At 43.1% G+C, this 24,676-nt stretch overlaps 1 protein-coding gene across 2 annotated transcripts in view; it reads right to left on the minus strand.

Annotated features, from left to right (window-relative positions):
• Nucleotides 1-361: 361 nt before the first annotated feature.
• The window catches only part of abcc3 (ATP-binding cassette, sub-family C (CFTR/MRP), member 3), a 55,222-nt gene continuing 30,907 nt past the window's right edge, over nucleotides 362-24,676 (minus strand). Inside the window, exons 8-31 of one of the 2 annotated variants that reach the window (XM_086141035.1) lie at nucleotides 23,749-23,994; nucleotides 21,103-21,280; nucleotides 20,569-20,730; nucleotides 19,768-19,860; nucleotides 19,223-19,426; nucleotides 17,354-17,500; nucleotides 17,185-17,272; nucleotides 16,882-16,948; nucleotides 16,671-16,797; nucleotides 15,529-15,705; nucleotides 15,251-15,418; nucleotides 14,897-15,080; nucleotides 14,694-14,802; nucleotides 14,263-14,428; nucleotides 13,929-14,136; nucleotides 10,499-10,812; nucleotides 7,373-7,572; nucleotides 5,858-5,984; nucleotides 4,921-5,022; nucleotides 4,243-4,389; nucleotides 4,007-4,165; nucleotides 2,573-2,739; nucleotides 2,275-2,469; nucleotides 362-1,238 (exon numbers count right to left, since the gene is read on the minus strand). In XM_086141035.1, coding sequence (XP_085997161.1) covers nucleotides 1,127-1,238; nucleotides 2,275-2,469; nucleotides 2,573-2,739; nucleotides 4,007-4,165; nucleotides 4,243-4,389; nucleotides 4,921-5,022; nucleotides 5,858-5,984; nucleotides 7,373-7,572; nucleotides 10,499-10,812; nucleotides 13,929-14,136; nucleotides 14,263-14,428; nucleotides 14,694-14,802; nucleotides 14,897-15,080; nucleotides 15,251-15,418; nucleotides 15,529-15,705; nucleotides 16,671-16,797; nucleotides 16,882-16,948; nucleotides 17,185-17,272; nucleotides 17,354-17,500; nucleotides 19,223-19,426; nucleotides 19,768-19,860; nucleotides 20,569-20,730; nucleotides 21,103-21,280; nucleotides 23,749-23,994 — 3,847 coding nt within the window. In that variant the 3' untranslated portion in view covers nucleotides 362-1,126. Of the gene's footprint in view, nucleotides 1,239-2,274; nucleotides 2,470-2,572; nucleotides 2,740-4,006; nucleotides 4,166-4,242; nucleotides 4,390-4,920; nucleotides 5,023-5,857; nucleotides 5,985-7,372; nucleotides 7,573-10,498; nucleotides 10,813-11,824; nucleotides 12,136-13,928; nucleotides 14,137-14,262; nucleotides 14,429-14,693; nucleotides 14,803-14,896; nucleotides 15,081-15,250; nucleotides 15,419-15,528; nucleotides 15,706-16,670; nucleotides 16,798-16,881; nucleotides 16,949-17,184; nucleotides 17,273-17,353; nucleotides 17,501-19,222; nucleotides 19,427-19,767; nucleotides 19,861-20,568; nucleotides 20,731-21,102; nucleotides 21,281-23,748; nucleotides 23,995-24,676 lie in introns of both variants that reach the window. The other variant, XM_086141036.1, reaches the window with a different exon arrangement.

Raw genomic sequence — 24,676 nt, forward strand, 5'->3', positions numbered from 1 at the left:
TCATCCTTGCAGATCAATCACATGGCCACACAGAAACATACAACCATTCACTCTCTCATTCACACATCTGGGCAATTTTGGGGTCTGCAAATAACCAACTGTGTGTTTTTGGCCTGGGGCTGGTGGGGGTGAGAATCCCACGCAGACATAGGGAGAACATGGGAGACTCCAAAGGAACCTCACTGCGTCAATGAATCGATGATGTCCTCTCCTCTCGTCATGCCAAACAACATCATCAGGTTGTTTTGTTTAAGACAGTTGGTTGAGTGAATAAGTGTAAATGACATCTTATGTGAATCATATATATAAGTGGACACCATGATTAAAACCTGACAAAAACTACCCAAAATGAATCACAGTAAACAATAACATCTTGTTTTTAATGAAGGCATTTGCGTATTTCATATTTTGGTGGTATAGTTCAAGTTTTTATTATTTATTTTACTTTATTTTATTTAACAGATTTGGTTCACGAGAGAATCACATATCCAGCTGAGCCAACTTCCCTAGACAAGACAAATCTTTCAAAAGTAGCATAAATAATGGTTTTCGGTACAAAAATAAGTAGGTTTATCACAAAAAAGGTGTATGGTTGTGTTTTTCTTTCTTTCTGAGGACAGTACAGTGGCACAGCGTTTGTATCAGTAGAAAAATTAAAATTAAAAAATGCCTCCTTTCTGTTTTTTTTTTTTTTGCAGCAGATAGCCGGACAGGAAATGATACATTCACTGGCTTTCTTCATCCCGCAGAAGGCACTTAAAGGTCGGACCCAGATCAATCTTTTTCTTTCTCGTATTTATGGCTTGTTTGGTCAAATTCTCCCCCCCCACCTTCTATCAGCCGGCGCCAAATACACAGCGATTTCCACTTTCCAGGGCGAGAAAGTCAGTGCCAGGAACCTTGAGATGTTTGTCCTGTACATTCAGATAGATGTTCGCTATCGGCCCTGGGTTTTCCACTGATCCAAGTCTGCCACTGAGTTTCCGGGATCGGCCCCGGAGCTTCGGTCACATCACGTGGAGCACCTTTGAAAAATAACCACCCGGCAAGAGCCGGAGGACGGGCCGAGCCGAGCCGGGATGCTGCCCGGACCCCGGTCCGAGGCACCGGGATTGTAAAGTCCGCTCTACTGTGTCATTCCGGCATCTTTGGCCATCCCGTAGAAGATCCCCCGTTGCGCTATGAGGTTTGCAGGAGTGTCGAACTCTGCGATCTGTCCCTTGTCCAGCACCAGCACTCTGCAGGGAGAGAGAGAGAGAGAGAGTCCGTCACCAAGATGCAAAAGGAACAGTACCTGCATGTGTATACGCGTTCGCAAACACATAATGTAAAGTTAACTTACCGACTAATATCATGCTTACTTGACCATAACTGTTTGGTTAATAAGTTTTACGTCTGATATGTATAATGCAGTCGTCCCTCGTTTATCGCAGGGGCTACTTTCCAGAACCAGCTGCTACAAACGAAAATCTGCGAAGTAGCGACCGTAGTTTTTACTTTATTATTTAGATTTATTTTAAAGCTTTATGACCCTCCCCACACTCTTATTAACCTTTCTCCTATTCCTACAAACGCTTTCTATATAACTGACACAAACAGCGCAGAGAACCACTACGAGCAGCGATCGCACGTCGATGTGAAATGGACAAGGCCAAGTCGCTGAGCCAATCAGAACCCGCGATACAGAACACCATGCCATGGTTGGTCACCACCCTAGAAAATGCTTATTTTACCATAAAATAATTGAAATAATACATTTTTAAAAAGGCATTAATACCGCAAAAAACCCTAGGTGTGAACGATAATCTGGGATATGAAATTAGATTAAAAATCTGCGTTACCGTGAGATCTCAAAAGGTGAATTACGGCGAGGCAAAACTGTAAGTCTATTTAAATATTCATGATTTAATGGGATTTCTTGCCGATATTCAGTGATTTCTAGCTGAGGTTGAGATAATCTACAGCTCTTACATCATTACTTTCTTACTTCTGCCGATTTTTGGGTTGTTCTCAAACTCCTAGCATGTTTTTGTTGATATCTTGTGGAGTTATGGCCGTAGAGGACTGCTTATTTATACATAGAGGAAAAGTGTGAATCAAACTGAAAAATATTAAATGTTATGATATCGTGTCTTTTTCCGGCTCTGACAAGACTGCAGAACCCAAAAGTCTTAGCAGACCTTTTTTTTTAATTCAAAAAACAGTGTATTGTACTAATACGAGTTGTATAGGTGTAAAATAGATTTTTTTTTTTCTATAACACGCATTTCTGACCTTGTGTAGTCCATGATTGTGTTGAGTCTGTGTGCGATGGTGAAGACGGTGCAGTCCTCGAACTGCGTCCTGATGGTGGACTGGATGAGATCATCCGTCTCCAAGTCGATAGCAGCTGTGGCTTCGTCCAGGATTAGGATCCTGGTCTTCCTCAGGAGAGCTCGGGCCAAACACACCAGCTGCCTCTGACCCACGCTGAACACAAGGACACACACTGTCAGCACCAACACGCACGCACACACTGTCAGCACCAATACGCACGCGCACACACACACACAAACACACTGTCCCAACTCACCTGAGGTTCTCTCCCCCCTCCGAACACTCGAGCTCCAGCTTGGCCGGCTGGTTGCTGACAAACTTGTGCAGGTGGGAATGTTCCAGCGCTTTCCAGACCTCTTCATCGCTGTACTTGTCGAAGGGGTCCAGGTTCATCCTGAGGGTCCCGGAGAAAAGGACGGGCTCCTGGGAGGCAGAGAGAGCGGGTCGGATTCAAACGGGTGAATTCCTTTCCAGTTTTGTTTCATATTTTCACACCCATCGACAGAATATCAGATTTCCTGTGTAAATCTGGATAATAATCAAGATATGAATAAATTCTGTTTGAATATGAATATGAGTTGGAATACTGTGCTGGGCAGACTTTTTAGAACTTAAGTAAATACTGTATTCACCTCTGTGATGAGTCAACAGTACAATTAGGTGAAATGACAAAAACAAAGCATGTGGTTTAGAACAGGCACGCGCGCGCGCGCACACACACACACACACACACACACACACACACACACACACACACACACACACACACACACACACACACACACACACACACACACACACACACACACACACACACACACACACACACACACACACACACAGTTTAGTTAATGAAGAACGACAGCACACAATCTAAGCTCTTAGGGAGTGTTTTGTGTGCTCCCTCTTGTGAGTATTAGTTTGGAAACAAAAAGTGTTGTATTTGTTGTATCGTGTATTTGTTGTTACTGTTGTAACATGTGAACCTTTTATATATATATATATATATATATATATATATATGAACTGTATATGTATATATAAACTGTTTGTATAAACAGTCCCCTACTGTTTAGATAAACTGTTTATATATATATATATACATAGATGTATATATATATATACACACATATATATATAAACTGTTTATATATTATATATACTGTTTATATATATATATATAGAGAGAGAGAGAGAGCGATAAATAGGATAAGAGATAAGAGAATTAAAAAAATATAATAATACCACCAACAACTACAACTATTATTATTAATTATAAAATATTTGAATGTTTTTTTTAAGTTTTCCTAATTTAATTAATTTTAATTAAATAACTTCTTTATATTAATTATTTTTTGTTGTTTTTTTTTGTTTTTCAGGTATTTACAATTTTCTGTCCTTCAGTGTGTGACAGGGAATCTGGATCCATGTATTGAGTGTTTATGAGTGAGCAACTGGTGTGACGTTCGGTGATCACCACGCATCTCCTTATCTTCTAGTTCCTTTTGCCATTCATGTTCTTGACACACATGATGAACAGAGAACATGCTGGATGCAGGGACGTCTCGTGAGAAATCCTTGAGGTTTCCATAAATTTCACAACACCGTCAAGATATAGTTTTGCATTCATTCAAGGGACAGGAATAAATCAGCTCAGGACAACACTTCTCTCGGTGTGCGTTCACTTTACCTGTGGAATGATTGTGAGTTTGGACCTCAGGTCGTGAAGGCCAATCTCGGATATCTTCACCTCGTCGATGGATATCTCTCCCGCCGCCGCTTCCAGGATTCGGAAGAGGCAGAGTGTCATCGAGGACTTGCCGGCCCCGGTGCGACCCACGATCCCGATCTGACGGGAAAAACACACGGGGTGATTGACGAGGCCGCACTCCTCCTCCTCCTCCGTCCGCTCACGCCGTCCCCTACCTTTTCCCCTCCTTTGATACTCAGCGTAAGATTTTTCAGCACCAGATCCAGTCCCTCTCTGTATCGGACGCTGTAGTCGTGGAACTCCACGTTCCCCTGCACGGGCCAATCGGGAGGGGGCTTCTTGTCCTCCACCTCCCAGGGGGCCTGTCAAGCCAAACGCCAGCGTTTCTGACTAGGAAAACTTTCTGAACAACTCATTATCTCTCTTGGCTTTTAGCGCATCTGAATTGTTTATCACTCAAAAAAAAAAAAAAAAAAAAATCAATGTGTCACTCAGGCTGCCAGATGTTGACCCCCCCCACCCCCTTCCCTAACACACACACACACACACACACACACACACACAAACACACACCGACTCCGTAAGGGCACATTCTGCTCAAAGGTACACGGTGTACAGTACAGATACCCAACTTCGCTTGTGCAACAGAGCAGCCCTTGTTGGCAGAAGGTCGCAAAACATTTCTGGATCCAGTTAGAGTTTATAGGGGCGCTGTTGTTTGAGAACATGACTTGGAAGCGGCTCAGTATTTTGGAATGTGGGCACATTCCTGCTTTTTAATTGCATGTACTGCAGCGCCGAGCCAACGCCGGCACAGTCCAAGCTTCGCTTCACTGCAAGACATGACCACATCCTACGCACACACACCCACACGCACACACATGCACACAAACCTCCGTCTTGGTCTCAGAGTACTCCTTCACCCTCTCGACCGCCACGATGTTGCTCTCCAGGTCAGAGGTCATCCGCACCATCCAGTTGAGAGACATGGTCACCTGGTCAGATATGAGGAGGTTGGTCACACATGGCCGCTGCTTTTTGCTAATTAAATTATTCAACCGGCAAGTTGGAAAAATACCTCATGAATAAACATTTACGTAAATCTACATAAACACAGTTGTTTACATAGATTCTTATTGATTTCAGTTTTTATTTCACATTGGTATTTACTTTGTCTTTTTCTTGCTATAGGTTGAATAACTCATTTAGTACATTTTACATGCACAATCAAGATGCTATCTAATTAGCACTTTGAGTAAAATTATTTCCAAGCTCATGTCTTTGTCGTAAACGGCTCTGAGCTGCGTTTTGTTTGTTTTAGGTGCCACAGTAGTAAAGTTTGTTTTTTCATGATCCGCTGATATAATCTCTTGACACGCTTCCTGGTAGATCCTGCGAAACCTCATTAGCACATCCAATCGCCTCAGAGAAATGCGCGATATCATCTGACGGGTCTATTTACACATTTTGTGAACACAACATTCTGTATTTTGACATTTAAAAAAATAAAAGTACAACACAATCTGTTTCAACAATCAAAATAGCTTTATCCACCCTAAACTGTCACGCTGAACCTTTTAAGAGTTTTTTTTTTTGAGAGAGAACTGAACATTTGTGATCAGCCGACCGGCAGTTGGGTGACGGCTTTCTTTACAATGCATAACCGCAGCTATTATTCATACAAATATTGATTCTATAAGGATCAGGGTAACCACATCCTTATAAACACAGCTCATGTGTCATAAAAGTGAGAGGGGACGAAAGAGCAACAGCTGACTGAGTCATTGTTTCGATTCCAGATGGATGGATTTCTGGCGTGTGGCCGTTTACCTGCAGGGCGTAGGACACCGAAAGACCCACGAGGCCCGGGTTCAGGCTCTCCTTCCCGGTCACGGCGAACAGAGCGGCGAACAGCACGATGCAGTTCCCGATGAACTCGATGCGAACCCCCAGCCACCTGTTTGACACAACTGCCATGAGTACCGGCGACAGCGTGCGTCCTCAATTGAGGACGTGCAATTTTACCCTCAAACTTTGGGAGATTGTGGCTTTATGTGTGCAAATTTGGAAAAGGTTTTAAAGTTTGCAGTCAAATGATGTAAAAATAATTATGATATCATACAGCTATAGCAATAAGTTCTTAAATTGACTCCTGTCTTTCTTCCTCAGAGATTATTGTAAACTTGAGAACTGATATCCTGAGTTGCGCTGGACGTCTTAGTCTGTTGCAAATCGGCCACCCTCAGACTAAAAAGGAGATATTTTACTTTGTGGCTTAAGAGGCAGCTAAAGTTCAACATAGTTGCTACACCTCAGGTAATTGCGTCGTCTTAACCAGGTAGGTTTTGCACACAAATTAAACGAATGCTGGAAATTAAACGGCTCCTGACTTACAGTTTGTTTTCATGAATGTCATCTTGAGTGAAATTGGTGAGGTATTATTGGGAGTTCATGTCGACAAGAGCTGCAGTGATTTGTCTCATTAAGATTATCAACAGAGAGTTAATCCACAACTATTTTGTAAAAGCGGATTAATGGATTATAATTTTTTTTTAGGGGGGTGGACGCCAGACATCTAATATAATCAATCTCCGCGAGTTTGACTATAAGCTGATTTTCAATATTCATAGCAGAATGTGTTTCGGGTTCCCTGCTAAATCCAGACACTTAACAGAGCCAATGCTGTATATCTAACCTCTCCTTTAAAAACGGAAAAAAAAATAAAATTTTGTGAAAGAAATAAGGTCACTGAAATTAGGTCACTTAAAATGCAAAGCTAGATATATTAGAATTATGATAATTAATAACAGATTTTTGTTCTTATTTCTAATTTATATTTCTTTCATTCATTTATTTATTTGTAAATTAAATTGTTTTTTCTTTGTGAAAAAGTAACAAATGGTGATTTGGTCACATTTAAATGATAAAAAAATGAATAAATGATATCATTTTCTGCTTTGCAGGCTTGTGGGATGTTAAGGTAGCAGAAGGAGGACGGAAGATTTTTCAGCACATTTTGCACTCGTTCCATTTTTTCAAGTCCTACACATGCAGGAAAAAAAAAATTGAGAGATCCAGGTTTTTGAGGATTTCTAGGGCAAGTATAGATAAAAAAAAAATAAATTAATTAAAATGAGATGAAGATGAGTTTTAACATGAGACCTGACTTCTTTCTAGAATAAATATTGATGTCCCTGTAATGAACTTGTAGCCCAATCCAGTGTTCAACAGAGTGTCAGTGTCAGATGACTGATCCATCCCACAGATGGCCGTTGTAAACAAAGGCGACCCCGGAAGGAACAAAATCCCGGGGAAAAGCGCTGACGCGGGACACGGGAAACATACCTGTTTGACACGATACCGGGGTAGTAACTCTTTTGGTTCTCATCCACTTTCATATCACTCATCAAAACAAAAGCAGAGTGTCTGCCAAAGGCTCGGATTACAGTGGAGCCCGTGATGCTCTCAGAGAAATGGGAGTATATGGGCGAGCGGCTGACCGACTCCAGACGCTTTAGCTGCCGAGACGTGGCGACATAAAATCTCTGAGGGCGTCGAGGGGAGGAGGAGGGGGTAGGGAAGGGTAGAGGAAGGGAGAGAAACAAACACAACATTACAACTGGACAAGACGACACATAGGCCTCAAGATGATCAGACAGGAATGGTGCACACACATACGCGTTCATGTATGCAAACACACACACTCACACACACTTGGACACACACACGTAATGAAATGCATAACATAACACCTGCAGTGGTCTTTAGACGGAGGCGTCACTTTGTGTCACATAAGAAAACAGAGATGATTTAGGAGTTATGACAATTAAAATGGTCAGCCACCCAATCTTTTCTTTAGTTTTTTTTAATCTGGTTGAATAAAAGTTGTGTTGTTTTGTCAGGATTGGGTCTTTTTGAACCTCTTACTAACGGGTCTCTGGCATGAACGTGACATAAACATCTGTTTGACTCTTCAACAATTAACCTGGCAAAAGGAAACGTTTTATTGCAAAACAATAATATGATTAATTAAAGAAAAAGCAAAAGACTTGATCAAACATTTGCTGTTTACAAAAAACTAGGAATAAATTATACCTACTTTTTAAATATTACTTTGAAATAAATTAACTTCCGAATGTCAGAAATGGCTCCTTCAATCTAGTACATGTTCCGCTTTTCTCACACACGTTTGATTAACAACATAATCGCAGGAAAAGCAATAGTTGGATGTTGGATAACAACTGATTGAATTCAATGTGAAACTGCAGGGGTTTTGTTATGTACATTTCTGTATTCAAATTCAGTTTTATGACCTAATATAAAAATTAAAAAACTAATAAAAATGCTTTGATTTTGAAAATGTGAGTCTGCAGCACTGTCACCCTTCCATTCCTTTCCGGGTATTGTTTTAGCGAATAGACAGCTTTTCATTTGCATCATTTCAAGATGGTTCATTCAATCAGAGGGCCTCAGGGCAGAGGTATTCAAAAAAAGAACATGTGATGCAGCAAAGACGGAGGCCATGCAGGGGAGATGCCATGATGAGGCAGCGGTTGTTAGCAAGTGTTAGTATTTCATTAAATGCGAGCACACGCAATATGGATGCTTTGTGATTTTCTGGTAAGAGATCCCTCAGTGTCTCATTTGTTTGTACTTTTTCATTGTAAATGGTCGTCAACATATGTTTATTCTTTTTCCCGATTGACCAATCTTTCTCACGTCTCACATACTGCGAGGATCTTACAATGAGATATGAAATGTGTTATTGACAGAGAAACTAATAATGTTAAAATGTGCAGATCTACAGTGGAGCCAAAAACAGCAGTCCTGGTCAAGGATTACCAGTGGTCGCCTGTCACCGACTACACCGACTTAAACTTCACACCCGAAAGTGAATCACTACAAAAAAAAGAAAAAAAAGAAAAGGAAATGATGGGTGTTTTCAAAGTACGTGACATTGGATCACTCTCAACCAGCTCTTTAAGAGAAGCGGAGTGTGTTTGTACTTGCACTGTTTAATCAAGTAACTCGAAAATATGAGAGGATGAGATGAAGCGGACATTGTTAGTTCACTCCAAGGCGTGGCTCACTGACAACATTAAAAATCCACATGTATGTACATATCCCATCCCCTGCATTTATGACTGTTATCCTTTCAGGATATGCTCGTGAACGTTTCACCTTGCCGTTCTGCTACCTAATGCACGAGTTAAAGCCGAGGCTGTGTGTGTGTGTGTGTGTGCGCGCGCCTTTCACAATAGCTGTAATCATCAGTGAGCTGTCGATGCTATTAAGAAATACAATAACAAGTAGATACAAGTCCTACGGTGGATAATTAAGCTAAAAAGGCAACCCTGAAGGTTAAGTGCCCAGGGATACAAGTTTGACACACCTAGGAAATGCCTTTAAATTTACCTCAATTCACACACACACACACACACACACACACACACACACACACACACACACACACACACACACACACACACACACACACACACACATATATTATTTTTCATAAGGAACTATTTAGAAATAGTTCCACAATGTGTTGATATTTACCAAGTGGTTTCCTATGTGTGTGTCCCCATGTCTGGCTGGCATGATAGATACTGTTTATAATGCATTTATTTTGTAAACATGTGCTAAAAGAAGTGGACCGATTGTCAAAACATTGATGAAAATGCTGAAGGTCACTTGGTCTGCTGTAATATTTTCATATGGATGGGCTGAATTCTGCCATCTTAAGGAAGGACATTGGCATCTTTTGACCATATAAATGATATTAATGATATCAATAGGTCTGATGGATAATACATTTAGACAAATATATTTGTTTATTAGTGTCGTTTCAAATCGGGGGTATACAGGTATCTAGTTTACTAAACATGGCGTGTCTGCATCTCAGCATCTTTAAGGCTGTTTGAGTTTTATAAATTAATTCCATTGTTGCAGCGATTGAAAAAAACCCGTAAATTGATTGGCGTCGGGGCCCGTGTGCTGCTTTTTCCAATCGCCTCAGGGCATTAAATCCAGTTTTGATTTTAGTCATTGGCTGTTCCAAACGATTGTTTATGCATTTCTAAAAAAAACATTCTAAAAAAACAATTACAGCCAGCCTTTCGTGGCAGTAAACATACATTTTGGTGACAGCGTCTTGATAGACGATAACCGAGATGGTGTGAGTAGCCTTGATTTCATCGTTTTAGTACACTAGTGCGATGAGGTGAGGCAAGGGCAGCGGTGACGAGAGTGGCGTCGAATTGAATTTTGGATGACGAGGAACTAAAGAGCCGAAGGACTACGGAGACCGTGCAACTATTGCATAAAAACAAACAAAAGAAAAAAAAAAAACAACCTTGATCATTGCTCTAGCAGCATGCAGCAGTCCAGCAGCACACACTCTCCCACAACAACACGCTCAGGCATGCATGTTATATCATTGAGTTAGCAGACTTGTATCCTATTTACCTGAACCCACCAGTAGAACACCATTAATGGAGCTATGACTATGAGGAACATTGGGGTGAGGGCAGAGCATATGAGCAGCACATTTAGTGTGTACCAGAAAGTGCGCATCCATATGTCAATATTGTCTGGGATGTGCGAGTCTATGGCATCAATGTCTTTGCTGAAGCGGTTTAATAGCCGCCCAGTGGGGGTACTCTCGAAGAAGGCCTGCGGTGCTCGCAGGACCCCCTGGAGCATGCTGCGGTGTGTGTACTCGGCCGCCCGCAGCATACTGTAGGCCCGGCTCAACAGGCAGTTAGCCAACAACAGCCCACCTGTGAGAGAGGGGTAGGGGGAGGGGGGTCGAGTGTCACAAGACAACAAAACCTGCGTTTAGTGGCTTATCGCTAAACAAGAAGGGGCTTTTTTTTTTTAACTCCTCGGGATACTGGAAAAAAAAGTAATAGTTGTTATTTGGGGGAGTTCGGGGTGATGCCCAGTGTGTCATTTTACGTATCCTGATGTATCGGCATCGACTGCTAAAGGTAATTGTTAAAAAAACAAAAAAAAATCTCATCATGACTCTGTATCGATGGAAATGAAATAGCCTTTCGCAGATCACATGACTCAGCGGGTGCGGCTTCACGTGGCAAACCTCAGCCCAGAATTTTAAATCATTTCACCAAGAGACACTATTTGTCCGTCTTGTTTGCTTTGTATTTGAATAACTCAAGCAGTAAATACACAATGGTAGCGTCGACTGAGAGGTGACCACGGAGGCGGCGACGACACATAAGTTACGCGTGGCACACACTGCTGTGTGAAATCAAACCCAGGCGCCATGGATTTGGTCCGTTCAAAAAAAAAAGAAAACGAAAGAGAGTTGTACTAAAAGTGCTCCACCACTAGAGGGAGGTTATGGATCATTTATAATAAATACACGCCACTGTTCATTTCTTAAAATCAGTTATCAGTCGACAAACTCTGAATCCAGAGCGCTATGGGGCCGGGCTGTAAATGGAAAATGCTGCGATGTGTGTGTGTGTACGTGCGTGCACGTGTGCTTGTGTCTTTTGAGGCAGAATGCGTGCGCAGGAAATATTCTGGATACAAAAGGAAGCAGAGCGAATGGACTGAGAGAGAGAAATAATCACAGCGGCAAATGCTCATCTCAGACAGCTCGGCAGACTGGGAAGAAACAGAAGCTCAAAGACAGGAGGATTAAAAAAAACAAAACAAAACAACAACACTGCGGCGTAGCATTCATGCTGCATGCCATTCCATTTGTTTGCTGAGGAAAGAAAAGGAAAATTGAAAAAAAAAATTCCCTCGAGGAGTTTTCTATACCTGGACAAAGATGTATATGAAAGCCAGGGGCGCTATGACAACGGCAAAGATCGGCGTGCTTGAAATGATAACAATCATGGTGGAGAGAGACACGAAGAAGGTCCCCAGGAACATGAGCACGGTGGTCGGCAGGGCCTCGTCTATGACGTAGATGTCCTTTGAGAAGCGGTTGATGACCCTTCCTATCGGCGTGGTATCGAAAAAAGACTGGGGCGTGTGAAGTTTGTTGGTGAGCAGGTTATAGTGAAGTCTCCTGGCCGCGCTGATGTTCCCAATGGCTAATGTGAAGGAAGAGATCATGACCAGGATACCTGGGATAGGGTTTGAACCAGAGGAAGAAGTCGGGGGGAGGAGAATAAATAAGTAGTGAAATGAGAACAAAGAAACGATTAGTGGATGTGGGCGACATCTGTCCTGGTACATCTGGGAAAAAGACGTTTCCACGTGGGCCATCGTGCACATCATCAGACATGATCATCAGACCGGCATGCATATATAAAAATGCTGGAAAGCAAATACACGAGTCTATTGGAATGAACATACCGAGGAAGCGCAGTAAACCCCGAAAGCAGAGAATGCGCATAAAAAATGGACGTTGCTATCATTCACTGATAAGTGGACGGCTATCAGCGAAAATTTGATTTTAAACATTTTCAAATTTGGAAATTAGACCGTATCCCGTCTTGTTGTGAATGGAGCAGGTGGGAGACGTGTAATATAGGACAGTGTTTCCCAACCACTGTGCCGCCGCACATTAGTGTGCCGTGAGAGATCGTCAGGTGTGCCGTGGAAAAATGCCCACTTTCACCTGATTGGTCCGAAAATTATTTATCCCACGCAAATAATGTGTCTTCCTATGTCTATGTGGGCAGCGCGCCCATTCGATGGGAACGGGTAGTGAATTAACCTGAGCATCTGTGTATCAGAGTGATTAGTGACGCTTTGCGTGATGCATTTTTAAAATAAAAAGTACTTGTATCTGCGTAAACAAACAGGCAGCATTTTTGAAAACTACCAAGACGAGTGAGAAAGCAGTGAAAGCTTGCTATAAAGTTGCTGAACTCATCTCTAAATCCAAACAGCCACACACACCGTAGCAAAACATTAATACTAACTGCCGGCAAAATCATTGTAGGAGAAATGCTCGGCTCTGGCGTTGATAAAGAAATAGCCAGAGTTCTCTCAAATAATACCATTTTCAGACATATTGATGACATGTCTTCAGACATTAAAAAAAGTGTTCTGGAAAAGTTGCACATCAGTGGGAAATTTGCATTGCAACTTGATGAATTTACAGATGTTAGATACATTAGATTTCACACTAAGTAAATTGAGACTACGGTTTCATTCTAATTCTTTAAAAAATGTTTTTGACATATTTATTTGGTGGTGTGCCGTGTGATTTTTCTAATGTAAAATATGTGCCGTGGCTCAAAAAAGGTTGGGAAACACTGATATAGGAGGTAGCGAGCACTTGAAATAAATAATATATATATATATATATGTGTGTGTGTGTGTATAAATTATGCATTATTAAAAAAAGGTTCTTGTTGCATTACAGAACAAGAAAAATGAGATCAAGACAGGCTGAGATGATCACTTCCTAATCATTTTTAAAAACCTTCATTCATCAACTTCAACTCCCAAACAATCCCGTCCATCCCAGAAAAAAAAAACCCACAGGATTATGACCAGCGTGTTTTAGCTGACCTCCAAACACTAAAATATAAATAAAGCTTTTAATACTACAGTGGCTGCCATGGCTTTTAAGTCACCGGCCGGAGCAGCGACAGATGGGATGCGGAGGAGAACTAGCAAGGTCAAAAACACAGAGTCCTTCAAGTCGGTCGTTTAACCCCATCAAAACAAAATCTTAAGAGGCTGAAGCGAACGAAAAAGAAAACCCAGGGGCTTTACGTGTGTGTCGGCGCGAAAATAACATGGAGTTGAAACACTACCGTCAATCCTCCAGCTCCATTAGTGAGACTCAGGACACCCAATCTAACCCTCACATGCAAAGTCCATCTTTTATACGGTAAATATTTCCAAGTACGGCCTTTGACGGCGTTGTCCGTGACAACGACGAAGGGTTGGGGTTTCTTACCTTGTGCAATGCCCAGTGCCGCGTACACCCCCACCCTCATATTGACATTTTCCTGAGTGCGATTCTTGGCGGCGTCGTTGGTCCACTGACTGAGCCAAATGTTGGCTCCGATGGCCGCCGCGCTCTGGCAGCCGTACAGACAACAGATGAGCACCGACAGCAGCGGCCCCACCGCCTTGATGTACTCCAGGTACACTTTTGTTTTCACCTGCCGCAGAAGAAGAGCACGCAAGCAGTTAGATGCAATTCCCCGCCTCTGTCGTGATGCCGAACAGGTAACAAATAAATCTAAAATAAATCATCTAAAGCAGATGGTGGAGAAGGCCGGACCGACCCGGCCGGTTTCCGTCGTCTCCATCTGGATGAGTTTCTCCGTCTCGTGCGGCTTCTTCTTGTCCTGCTGCTCCGGGTGCTTCTTCAGGCTGCAGGTGTGCCTCCTCACCGCCCGGGTTTTAGAACCGTCTCCGTCTGCCGAGATGGCGGAAATGATGCTGATTTGCCTGCGAGGAAGGAACAAGACAAAATAATAAGAAAAATATCCCGTCGATCACGATGAGAAGGAGCTCAAGGGGACTGCATTTCCTAGATAAAAATGTGATTCAATTGAATATAAAACTGGCAAAAGGAAATGGAAACCTGTATTTTTTTTTTTTGCATATTTGTTTGATACTGTACGGACGACATCAATACATTCCAAATGCAAGATTACCTTGTGGAGTTTAACGAATAAACGTAGCGTTGAGGACGTGGAGATATTTCAAATACCTTATGAAACTTCTCTTTGCCTCATTGATCATCGGCTCGTTGTCCACCATGTCCGTGTGGTTGCTGAGGGCGTCTTCGGGGAACAACTCCTCGTTCTCTATCAGCTCCTCTGCGGAAACATCCGACGGGGCAAGATCGGAATTAGCGACGATCGAACAAAGCCTCACGCCATTTTCAGCCGAAAGCAGAGAAATTCATTTCACCGGTGGCCTCGTCCTCTTCCTGCATTTCCTCCAGCGCGTAGTTTCTGAGAAACTCAGCAAAGGCGCCATTCTGTTTGAGCAGATCCTGGTAGGAACCCATCTCCGACACCCTGCCCTCCACCATCACCATGATGTTGTCCACCTGAGGCAGGAAGCTGATGCCGTGCGTCACCAGGATGCGCGTCTGCAAACGCAAAACAAAATATACGATCCGGCGGAAAAAAATATGACAAACCTCGGTATGATTAACTAATATATGTAAGACTTGTGAGAACGAATCGAAACAAAATGCTGATGATCTTTAGCTCCTCATATTTGCTGGTGTGGGTCCACCAAAGCTTGACGTCCCCTCACCTTGCCCTTCAGCACCCCCTCCGGGCCCACCAGGTTGTCGAATATGTGTTTTGCGACGTGCGCATCCACAGCGGAGAGAGGGTCATCCAGGAGATAGACGTCTGTGTCGCTGTACAGAGCCCGGGCCAGGCTGACCCTCTGCCTCTGACCACCGGAAAGGTTGATGCCCTGCGGAGGCAACGAGAGACACGCGCTCTGCCGTTTAGCCTGCGCCTCAGTGGATTCCTGCAGGACGCATTCGATGTGCTCGAGTCACAAAGCGGACAAAATCGAAGTACCTTCTCGCCTATCTCCGTCAGATCTCCTCCGGGAAGAACCTTGAGATCAGGAGTTAAGGCGCAGGTCTCCAGCACGCCGCGGTACTTCTGCTCGTTGTAAGGTTTCCCAAACAGGATGTTATCTCGCAGGGTGGCGTTCTGTATCCAGGCCTGCTGGGGCACGTACGCCACCGAGCCCTGAGGGAGTGCAGGTAGACGAACCGACAAACAACCTTTAATTGCAATTTGGTGCGATTCTTCGCAACGGGACGGAAACCAAATGGTTTGTTTCTTGCTGCATTCATGCCGTTCACGGTTCTATGTAGATTTATTTGACACACGGCTAATTTCAATTTAATTTTGCACAGTCCCTTGCCTTCCAGCGGTTACTCATTGAAAGGTCGCCGCTCAATATTTGCACCTCTATTTAAGAATTTGAATTTTAGTTAGTTTCCGCAATCTGTCAGCCGCTTTGTTATAATCTGACCGTCTGAGTGCATTGAATCAGCGGCCAAAAAAAAAAAAAATACATGTGAGCGTGAGCTTTTCCTCGAGAGACAACATCTCACTTGGTAAAAATGTTCCCACCAGGGGACAAATACAGGATTAACTTACTTACCAATTATTATTGCTCTTGGTTAACCAATTAACCAATACAGGATCAATGTTTATTTTATATATATATACATATATATATAAAAATATAAAAACATATGAACATAACAAATATCAAATAAAATAAATTAGAACAATAAAACCAAAAAATATTATAAAGCAATATATATATATATATATATATATATATATACACAGTGCATTAACATTTGGACAAGATGACCATCAGTTCATGCATTTTTAGGTACAGTCTTCTCCCAGACATGGTCCCATAGTGCAGGCCTTTACTTGTAAAACCTCTAAGAGAACTCTACTTGGGTATCACACATCTGTTGTTGCGGCAACCTACTCCAAGCTGCAATTCTGACTTTCCTGAGGAAAACCAGCAATGTTTGACAAGATGCTTAATCTGTCTGTCATTTGATGCCTGCGGGTGGCGGACAATGAGCTCATTAGATTTTTTTTTTTTTGCTAAAAGCAGCTGCAGCCGGCAGAGACGTGATTTTTTTTTTTCTTCCCCTGATGTGACGCAGCGCTCCGAGCCTTACCCGGATAGAAACGTCGCCCTCTAGCTTCTCCATCTCGCCCAACAAGGCAGAAATCAGGGAGGACTTCCCGCAGCCGACGTGCCCGACCACCGCCAGCAGAGATCCCTGAGGCACCATCATGTTGATGCTATAAGACGGAGTCAACATTTACATTTTGAAGACACGCTGGCCAGGACATGTGTGTGTGCATGTGTGGCTGTTCCAGGCATACCCATGCAGAACCGGCGAATCGTCTTTACCCCACGTGAATTTGCCGTTGATGACTGTCACGGAATACTCTACAGGGCGAAAGTGGACACAGGGAAGCTTTAACTACCAGCGTAACAGCCGTGAAATCGTGACAGTGCGCTTTCTAGATACAATATGAGTCACCCGGAGATAATTCCGCTTTCACATATTACGTGTTGCAGAGGAAGAAGTAGAAAAAGAAGTGACGGCAGGAAATCAGCGTATTTCACAACGGAGATAAACAACAAAACACGACAAGAGCAGATATTTGCTCACGCCCTCCTACCCGTGGCTGTGTTTTTTCTATCCACTGAGTTCAGGTCCAGCTCATCGTGACTCAGGAAATGTTGGATTCGCTTGAGTGACACGCTGGTCTATAAAAACACACAAAAAGAAAAAAACTCCGTGAACCCGCTTAGAGACGGAGACAACGGAGAGAGACGAAGGGTTCCCACCTGCACGATGCTGCTGATGACTTGGGGAAGCATGTTGAGAGGAAACCGGAGGATGTTGAAGAGCGAGAGCGACACAAAGGCCTTCTCTGCATCCAGCACGTTGTTCTCATCCACCGTCACGTACACGGCGAATGTTGTCAAGGCAACCTGGGGGAACACATCGGCAAAACAGGCCACTCAGACGTGGAGGTCTATCGGGTTCAGAGGGGGCAGTCTGCTGTGAAACGCTGGCAGTCGAGCGATGACTCAGCAGCGAGAGACGGCGATTTGAATGCATCGTGGCGAGTTTGTTTAAGAAGCATCGCTCCGATGTCAAAGACAGAAAAAAAAAATATGAACCCAGACAGGATTTGGGATAAAATTATTAAGATCCAGTTCTGCTGAGACTCTTTGGCAAGCAGTCACATCTCGGTGACACTCATATGTATTATTTTGACACATTCTGGCCGCAGTCAAAAACTTCTCCATCAGACAAACTGCAAAACCAGTGGAGAAAAAAAAACAGATTTGGTCACAGATTTCTTGCGTGCCACGCTTTATGTCAGCCAACGGGCGGTAAGTTGATGAAACATAGTGTGTGTAATAACGTTACTATGACATCCCCAGTAGCCCCCATAGCCAGCTTTGTCTTGCTGTAAATAATTCCCGACACTGGAGTGTGTGTGTGTGTGTGTCTGTGTCTGGACCTGTATCTGGATCATTTAGCTGTTTTTTTTTCTCTGCTGCAAGGGCTTTTCCCGTAAAGGATTATAGTTTACGAACGCGTCTGTTTGATAACAAGCAGTCACAGGATTTTGCAGGGGCAAAAGAAAGCCATAAAATAATCACTTCTTATTCTTCTTATAATAACTCACTTTTCAAGAAGTCTCATGTTTAAAATTTAAGAAAATCTGACCGTCTTCATCACCTCGAAGCCATGAATGGGATTTTAAAATTCTTTTCGATTAGGACTCTGAAGGAAAAATTGGTGTGAAGCAAACATGATGATATAACACTTAATGGATAAGAAGAACAGACTGGCCGAGGCATTAGTCAGCATTTCTTGTGCCATATTAGTCATCACTTTTTTGTTCAGACATCAACACTTCATTTGACAAATTCATGTTCAAACAGCCTTCGTCTCCTCACCTACTTGTCTAAAAAGTTACGTAACAGCGCATTGCAAAATCTTTTGCATAAACTTCCTCTCAAGGTCCTGCACGCAAATCACACGCAATCCTTATGCGTGGGCGATTATTTCAAGAAAATCCCGGACTCAAGCTCTCGAAGTGATAATGCAATATTCATTGGCAGATTTGATTTTCTGCGTTGATGAGATTTGCCGTCCTTTGCCGCGCATTTTGATAGGAGACATATGAATCCGCGTTGTTAAAATATTCATAAATAGTAATATTCCGATCGACCGAAATATTTTCTTCATCCCGCGGCAATGGAGCTGTTTAATGCCAGGTCTTAAAATAAATCTGAAATAAAGGCTCTTTGTCATTTGTGATGGCAAACTGGGGTAGCTGGACTCTCGCCAGCTGCTAACCATGAATTATGACCTTATAAAGAGCGTTTGAGGGCAAACAGACTTCTTCTCAGAGTCTGCATCGCCGGGTGGCCGTGCCGACTATAATTCTGTCATCAATTGGAAACCGGGCAGAGCTGGATCCATTTTATATTTCATCCATATCTGTAGTATTTGAATTCAATTTCAGTTTCAAATCTGTGAAAATTAAGAGCAAAGTAGGTTAAAAAAAAAAGAAGAAAAAAACACCATGTTTGATGTTGTCATTTCATCAATGCTTCCTCTTTGCTTTGCAAAACAGATGCTCCTTTGAGGAGAGAGTCTTCCAGGTGTTCGGACTTAAAAAAAAAAAGGCATACCAGGAAGGGGGCACTGGTCCAAGCCATGGTGGACAGCGCTCCCAGGTACGCCGTCTTCCTCAGCACATTGAGCTCCTTCTGCCGAATAGCCAGGACCTTTTCCTTGAAGGAATTCTCCCAGGCGTACAGTTTCAGCACCTTGATGCCGTTCAAGATCTCATTCATCAGTTTGATCCTGGAGTCCTTGTGTTGCATCTGCTCCACCTGGCAGACGGTGGGAGAGCAGAGACGAGGACAAAAAAAAAACCCTGGTTCTTTATTCACAAATGGCTAGGACTATAACAACAATGGGGGGTGTGTGTCAGGTAGCATAAATTATGCAAAATGATGCAAAATATCTCGCGCGTGGCTACCTCCAAGTCAAAAGTGATGCATAACTTACCATTGAAACAGCTTTGTGGCAAGCATACTTAAGCTAAGCTAATATTGACAATAAACAAATATCTCTTCTATCTAGCCAACAACAGTTCGAGGATCAATTTGACCTTTATTGCGCGATTGTATCCGTCAGATATCTCGAAATATGATTCTCCGATGGTCCGTACCTGGTAGGCACGCGTCTTCATGGCAATGACTGCATTTAAAGGGATCAGTAGAATCATGACCGCCACTCCGGCCAGCACGGACGGGCCCAGGTTCTGCAAGACACACCCCGGTCCTCGATGGTTAATACATCCAAAAGAGTATTTATACAATAATTTTTGGACTATTGAGCACCCCTGAATATAAGCGACACCTACTAAATTTCAAAAGAAAAAAAATGCACTAACAGAGGTCACACTTGTGTCTATGCCACAAGTGTCCATTTGTGACATGAGATATTTACACGTAAAGCTATAATAAAGATTTTTTTCACTTTTGATTAAATACGAATTTTCCAAACAGTACCTGTAACACATCTGGTTAAAAAAATAAAAACTACAGTGTCCTCCCAGGAAAAGATTTTGGCAGCATGAAGCTCATGAGCACGTAAAAATCCATAAATTAGCCGCATCATTGTTTAAACTGCAGCGTTCAAAGCGTGTGAAAAAAGTTGCAGCTAATAGTCCGGAAATGACGGTACTTTGCTGGAGGTCGGAGAAGCTCTTTGACACAATATCGAGTTTGTAACTGTCACATGCAAATTATGGATCGGAGCTTAAAGAGCAAAGGGAACACAAAAACTGTCTCTGTGTGCAACTCATGGATCATTTATGTATAATCCCTGTTTCTATTTGAGGACTTCCTAATTTGATATATTTGTTATGGCTAAATGTGGATGATGACGTCCTTATTATGACCGAGCGTTTGTGGCGTTTCCTGCTCTTGTCCCCTCCGCTCCTGGGTTGGATTATGAACAGACATACCTGCCAGAGGAAATAGAGCGCCAGCATGATCTGAAGAGGAGCAGACCACAGCATGTTGAGGAAGGTGGTGAGGTCCATGAATCGCTGAGCGTCCACAGACATCAGGTTAACCACCTCCCCTACAGTGGATGAACGTTTGGCAGCGTTCGTTATCACCAAAGCCTGGGAGGGACGAGATAAAGTGCTGGGGTGTGAGACGGCTGAGAGTTTACAAAATACCGCCGTGAGCTGCCGCAGGATCAAAAAAACATAAGCCAAGTAAACAAAGAGATCATCATTTTGCTAAGCTTGATTTTCTGTCTGTATTGTTGACGATGGAACTGACACAGATGTGAGCATTATGTGCTGTTCCGGAAACAAATTCCACCAACACTGTTGTGTGGCCTTAACCCTCATATTATGTTAAGGGTCAATTTGACCCATTGGGTCAATGGGTGAAATGGGTCAAATTGACCCTTAACATAATATGAGGGTTAATAAACGATTCTGATCTTTCGGTTTGGTAGCCGGAGCCGCCGACGGAAAAGCGCGTACCTTCCTGTAGATGGCGCCGATGAGAGCGGTGCGTACATTCATGCCGGTGACGAAACAGTACTGGAAGTGCTGGTGCAGGATGAGGGTCTGCAGGAAGGCCGTGAAGAACATGAGGAAGGCCAGCGAGTAGCCCCACCAATCGGGAACGCCTTTCTGATTGGTAAAGGAGATCAGCATTCTGAAGGGGGAAAGAGAAGCGGACATTTATTTTACGTTTACTCTCTCGGTGAGACTCCCGCCCCTCGAAGGGAGTCTGGCAGTTTTCGCTCACAGCTCAGCCCCCCCTCTGACAGCAAACCCGTAAAAAGACAACAAAAAAAAAATAACACCACGTTGTCAGTGATCTTTGCCACAACTAGTTCCAGATGGTTTTCCAGACTTGCAAACGGGCCCGCTGTGGGGAAGCAAACAGAGCCTGCAGCTCCTGTTTCGCTCCGGAGAAACCGAAGGGGACGAATCTACTCGGCCACAGGTGCGTTTCGGTCGAGTGGTTTAGCATTCCACAGAGAGTTGTCCCATGCGTTGGTGTGTGCGCACTAAATCCAACAATGGAGAGAAAAGCTCCAGCCAGGAAGCTGTCAATGCGTAGGAAGGTGATGATGGTGATGATGATGAAGAGCACTGGCGCGTATGTTATTGAAACTAACACTGTTCTTGTGTGATTTAGAGATAAATCATTCTGGGGAAATTAAGACAATGATCATCTTGAAAGGACTCGAGCCCGTGAAGCTGCCAAATGATGTCCTGCTTGATGCTATAACATATTTAAAGCAATGTCTCAACTACTTTTCCCCGATAAAGTCGGGATACAGGTTGGAGAACCTATTTGTTTAGGTAATCCGGGAAACATCAGACTCTGTTACATGCAAATCTTTAAAAAAACAGGGGTTGAAGGCCAGTTTTCTTGCTACAATGCTTTTCTTTCAGCCCCTTTTTCACAAAAGATCACTAATACCCGCATTTGGCCTCGTTTGACTCCGAACACTTGACCTGAAGTGACTTGGGTGGGAATCATCATTGGCCTTAGCATCAGCGTTTTAATGTTTCTGTATTTATTATTCTACATGTATTTTATACATTTTGTTTATTTGTTTGCTCCAATTTAAATCTGATTTTGAGCTTTGTTAGAGAGATAAAAAAGCAGATTGATTTTTTGCAATATTTTCATCAAAGTCCAATAAGTGATTTTATGAAGGAGATGTGCTGAAACAGTCACTGGAACTCTAATACATTAATTCAGAGTAATAATTTAGCTCAAAATATAGATATTAGCTATCTAAAAAAAAAAGAAGAAAAAATCACATTTGTTTTAAGCAATAAAGTACGCAAATCATGAAGTCCATGAGTAGTGTGGCAGTTTGTCACAGCTCTACCAGGATTAAAGATAATTAGGTCACATGGAAACTAAATCAGATAAAAAGTTCTATGACCGCAAGATGATTTGACTCTCCCCCCCGACAAAAAATCGCAACGAAAGCGGCGGCCGTCTGGCGGTGTCGCGCAGGGTTAGCGTGTACAGTGAATCGCTAAAAGTAAGCGGCATGGGTGTGACGAACGACGTCAGGGAAATCTCTGTCAACGAGCGCGACACCGGATCAGGCACAGAAGAAGGCTTTGAAAGAGCAGCTGATGACAGATCAGGGTTGTTGAAGGTCTGAGAGGAAATATATTTACATAATGGCTTCATGCTCAGCAACGGCAGCTGAATTACTGCAGGGCGGAACTTGTGTCATTCATACTGGGTAGGATTTTTTTTTGGACGGTGGTGAGTTTACATAAGGACACCAGTTATGATTTCCACTTGAATCAATCTTCCTCCTCCTTAATGTACTCATCATGTTTATCAACCATTGATCTTTTTCTCCTAGAAACACCGTATTTAACTGTATTTAATGCTGTGCAAAATCAGAGTCCCTGAAAATGTGTGGGTGGATAAAAAAAAAAAAAAATCAAAATCAGCAAGAACTGGAGGAATATTAGCTATTTAGAACAACTGGTTTGATGCAAATCATAAAATAATAAATAAAATGTCAGGATAAGATCAGTTGTGGTTAACATTTCGATTCGACTAGGTCTGTGTGTGTGTGTGTGTTTTTGCAACATAAGCACACCCACATCAACTTCCCCAAGGGGTTGTGGGATCACGAGTCTCTGGCTTATTTATTTTGGGAGATGGGATGTGAACATTTTGAGAATCCGCGCTCTTAATGTGTCTGGCTCTTGCAGCGATATTAATATTCTAATCTAAATTTATGGCCTCTGAGGATTTTTTTTTTTTTTCTTGAATAAGTTAAAAACTTCCCCTCAAACAGAAAAGCAATAAACTGACATGGCAGCACTTGCAAATTTAGTCACTTGTGACTTCTCTCCGACTCGGTGCTCATACTAACAAATAAGGCTAACAAATAAATAAAATTGCAAATATAATCCACCTTTTGACCCCCCACCCACTCCCCATTTGAGGATGCTCTAACCAATCCAGGGCTGCTCTGTGAGGCCACTCTGTGGGACGGGGAAAGCGCGAAAACACAGAGCGCAAACCCCTGACCTCCTCCTCCATCCCCCCTTTTCGATAACACAGGAACAATGAGCGGTTGTTAGTGTTTTGGAGGGGTAGCGGGGGGGCGGTGGGGCCGCCGGGTTCACCTGAGCAGCTGAGGGTTTACAAAGGTGATGATGTCCTGTAGCAGCTTGTAGGCCGAGCCGATCAGGAAGTAAGGCCCGAAGGCTTTGATGAGGGCGCGTAGGAAGGACGGCTGCCGGGGCGCGGCTTTGGGATTGGACAGAAGCACTTCGACTTCGTCCGGGCTGCTTTCGCCTCCGCCTCCCATGTGATTGGTCGCGGACGACGGCGGCTTGGAGTAGACGGCCTGAGTGGACACACTCTGCTCGCTGAAAACGAAGTGGATGTGGGAAGAGAAACACAGGGGAATGAGCCAGAAGGTTCCACGAGGGCAGGTAAACCTCCTAATACATGTCGACTTTATCCACAAAAGCACCTCTGTGTGTGCGTGGGCGTGTGTGTGTGTGTGTGTGTTTGTGTGTCTGGGGGGGAATAAATCAGTGTTAACCAGACAAGTACGATCCTAACAAATCACTGCATTATAATTCCCTCCAACTATGAGAAGCTTGTTCATATAAAAAAAAGGCTCCGCCGTGGAAACCAATCCCACACTTGGACAGACACTTCAAGATGTGATTTCATTATCGAGTGTAAGTCCTCCTTTCCTCGCGCATATTTGTCACTCAGCCCGTCCCTGTAGCCCTAAGCTGAATCAAACTGAAAGTGACCTTCAAATTAAGAAACCAGTCTTGGATGTTGCACTGAAAATAAGATGCCTGCCTGTTTAGTGCAGCTCAATATATAGTGAAATGCAAAGATCCGTAAAACATTCGTTGTCTCCTGGGAGAAAGTAAATCATAGCATTAGCAAGTTTTTTTTTTTTTTTTTTTTCGGTCCTTGGGGTGCTAATTTTGCTTAAAAATGTCCACAGATTTAAAAGAGGACAGCCTCCGAGCTTTCGGGGGGGAGAAACACTTCAGGGACCGTCTCTAAAAGCAGCCAAACGCGGGG

This window comes from Fistularia commersonii, chromosome 33 (genome assembly GCF_037954325.1).
Source record: "Fistularia commersonii isolate RoL2024-O1a breed Wild chromosome 33, RoL_Fcom_v1.0, whole genome shotgun sequence".
NCBI lineage: Eukaryota > Metazoa > Chordata > Actinopteri > Syngnathiformes > Fistulariidae > Fistularia > Fistularia commersonii.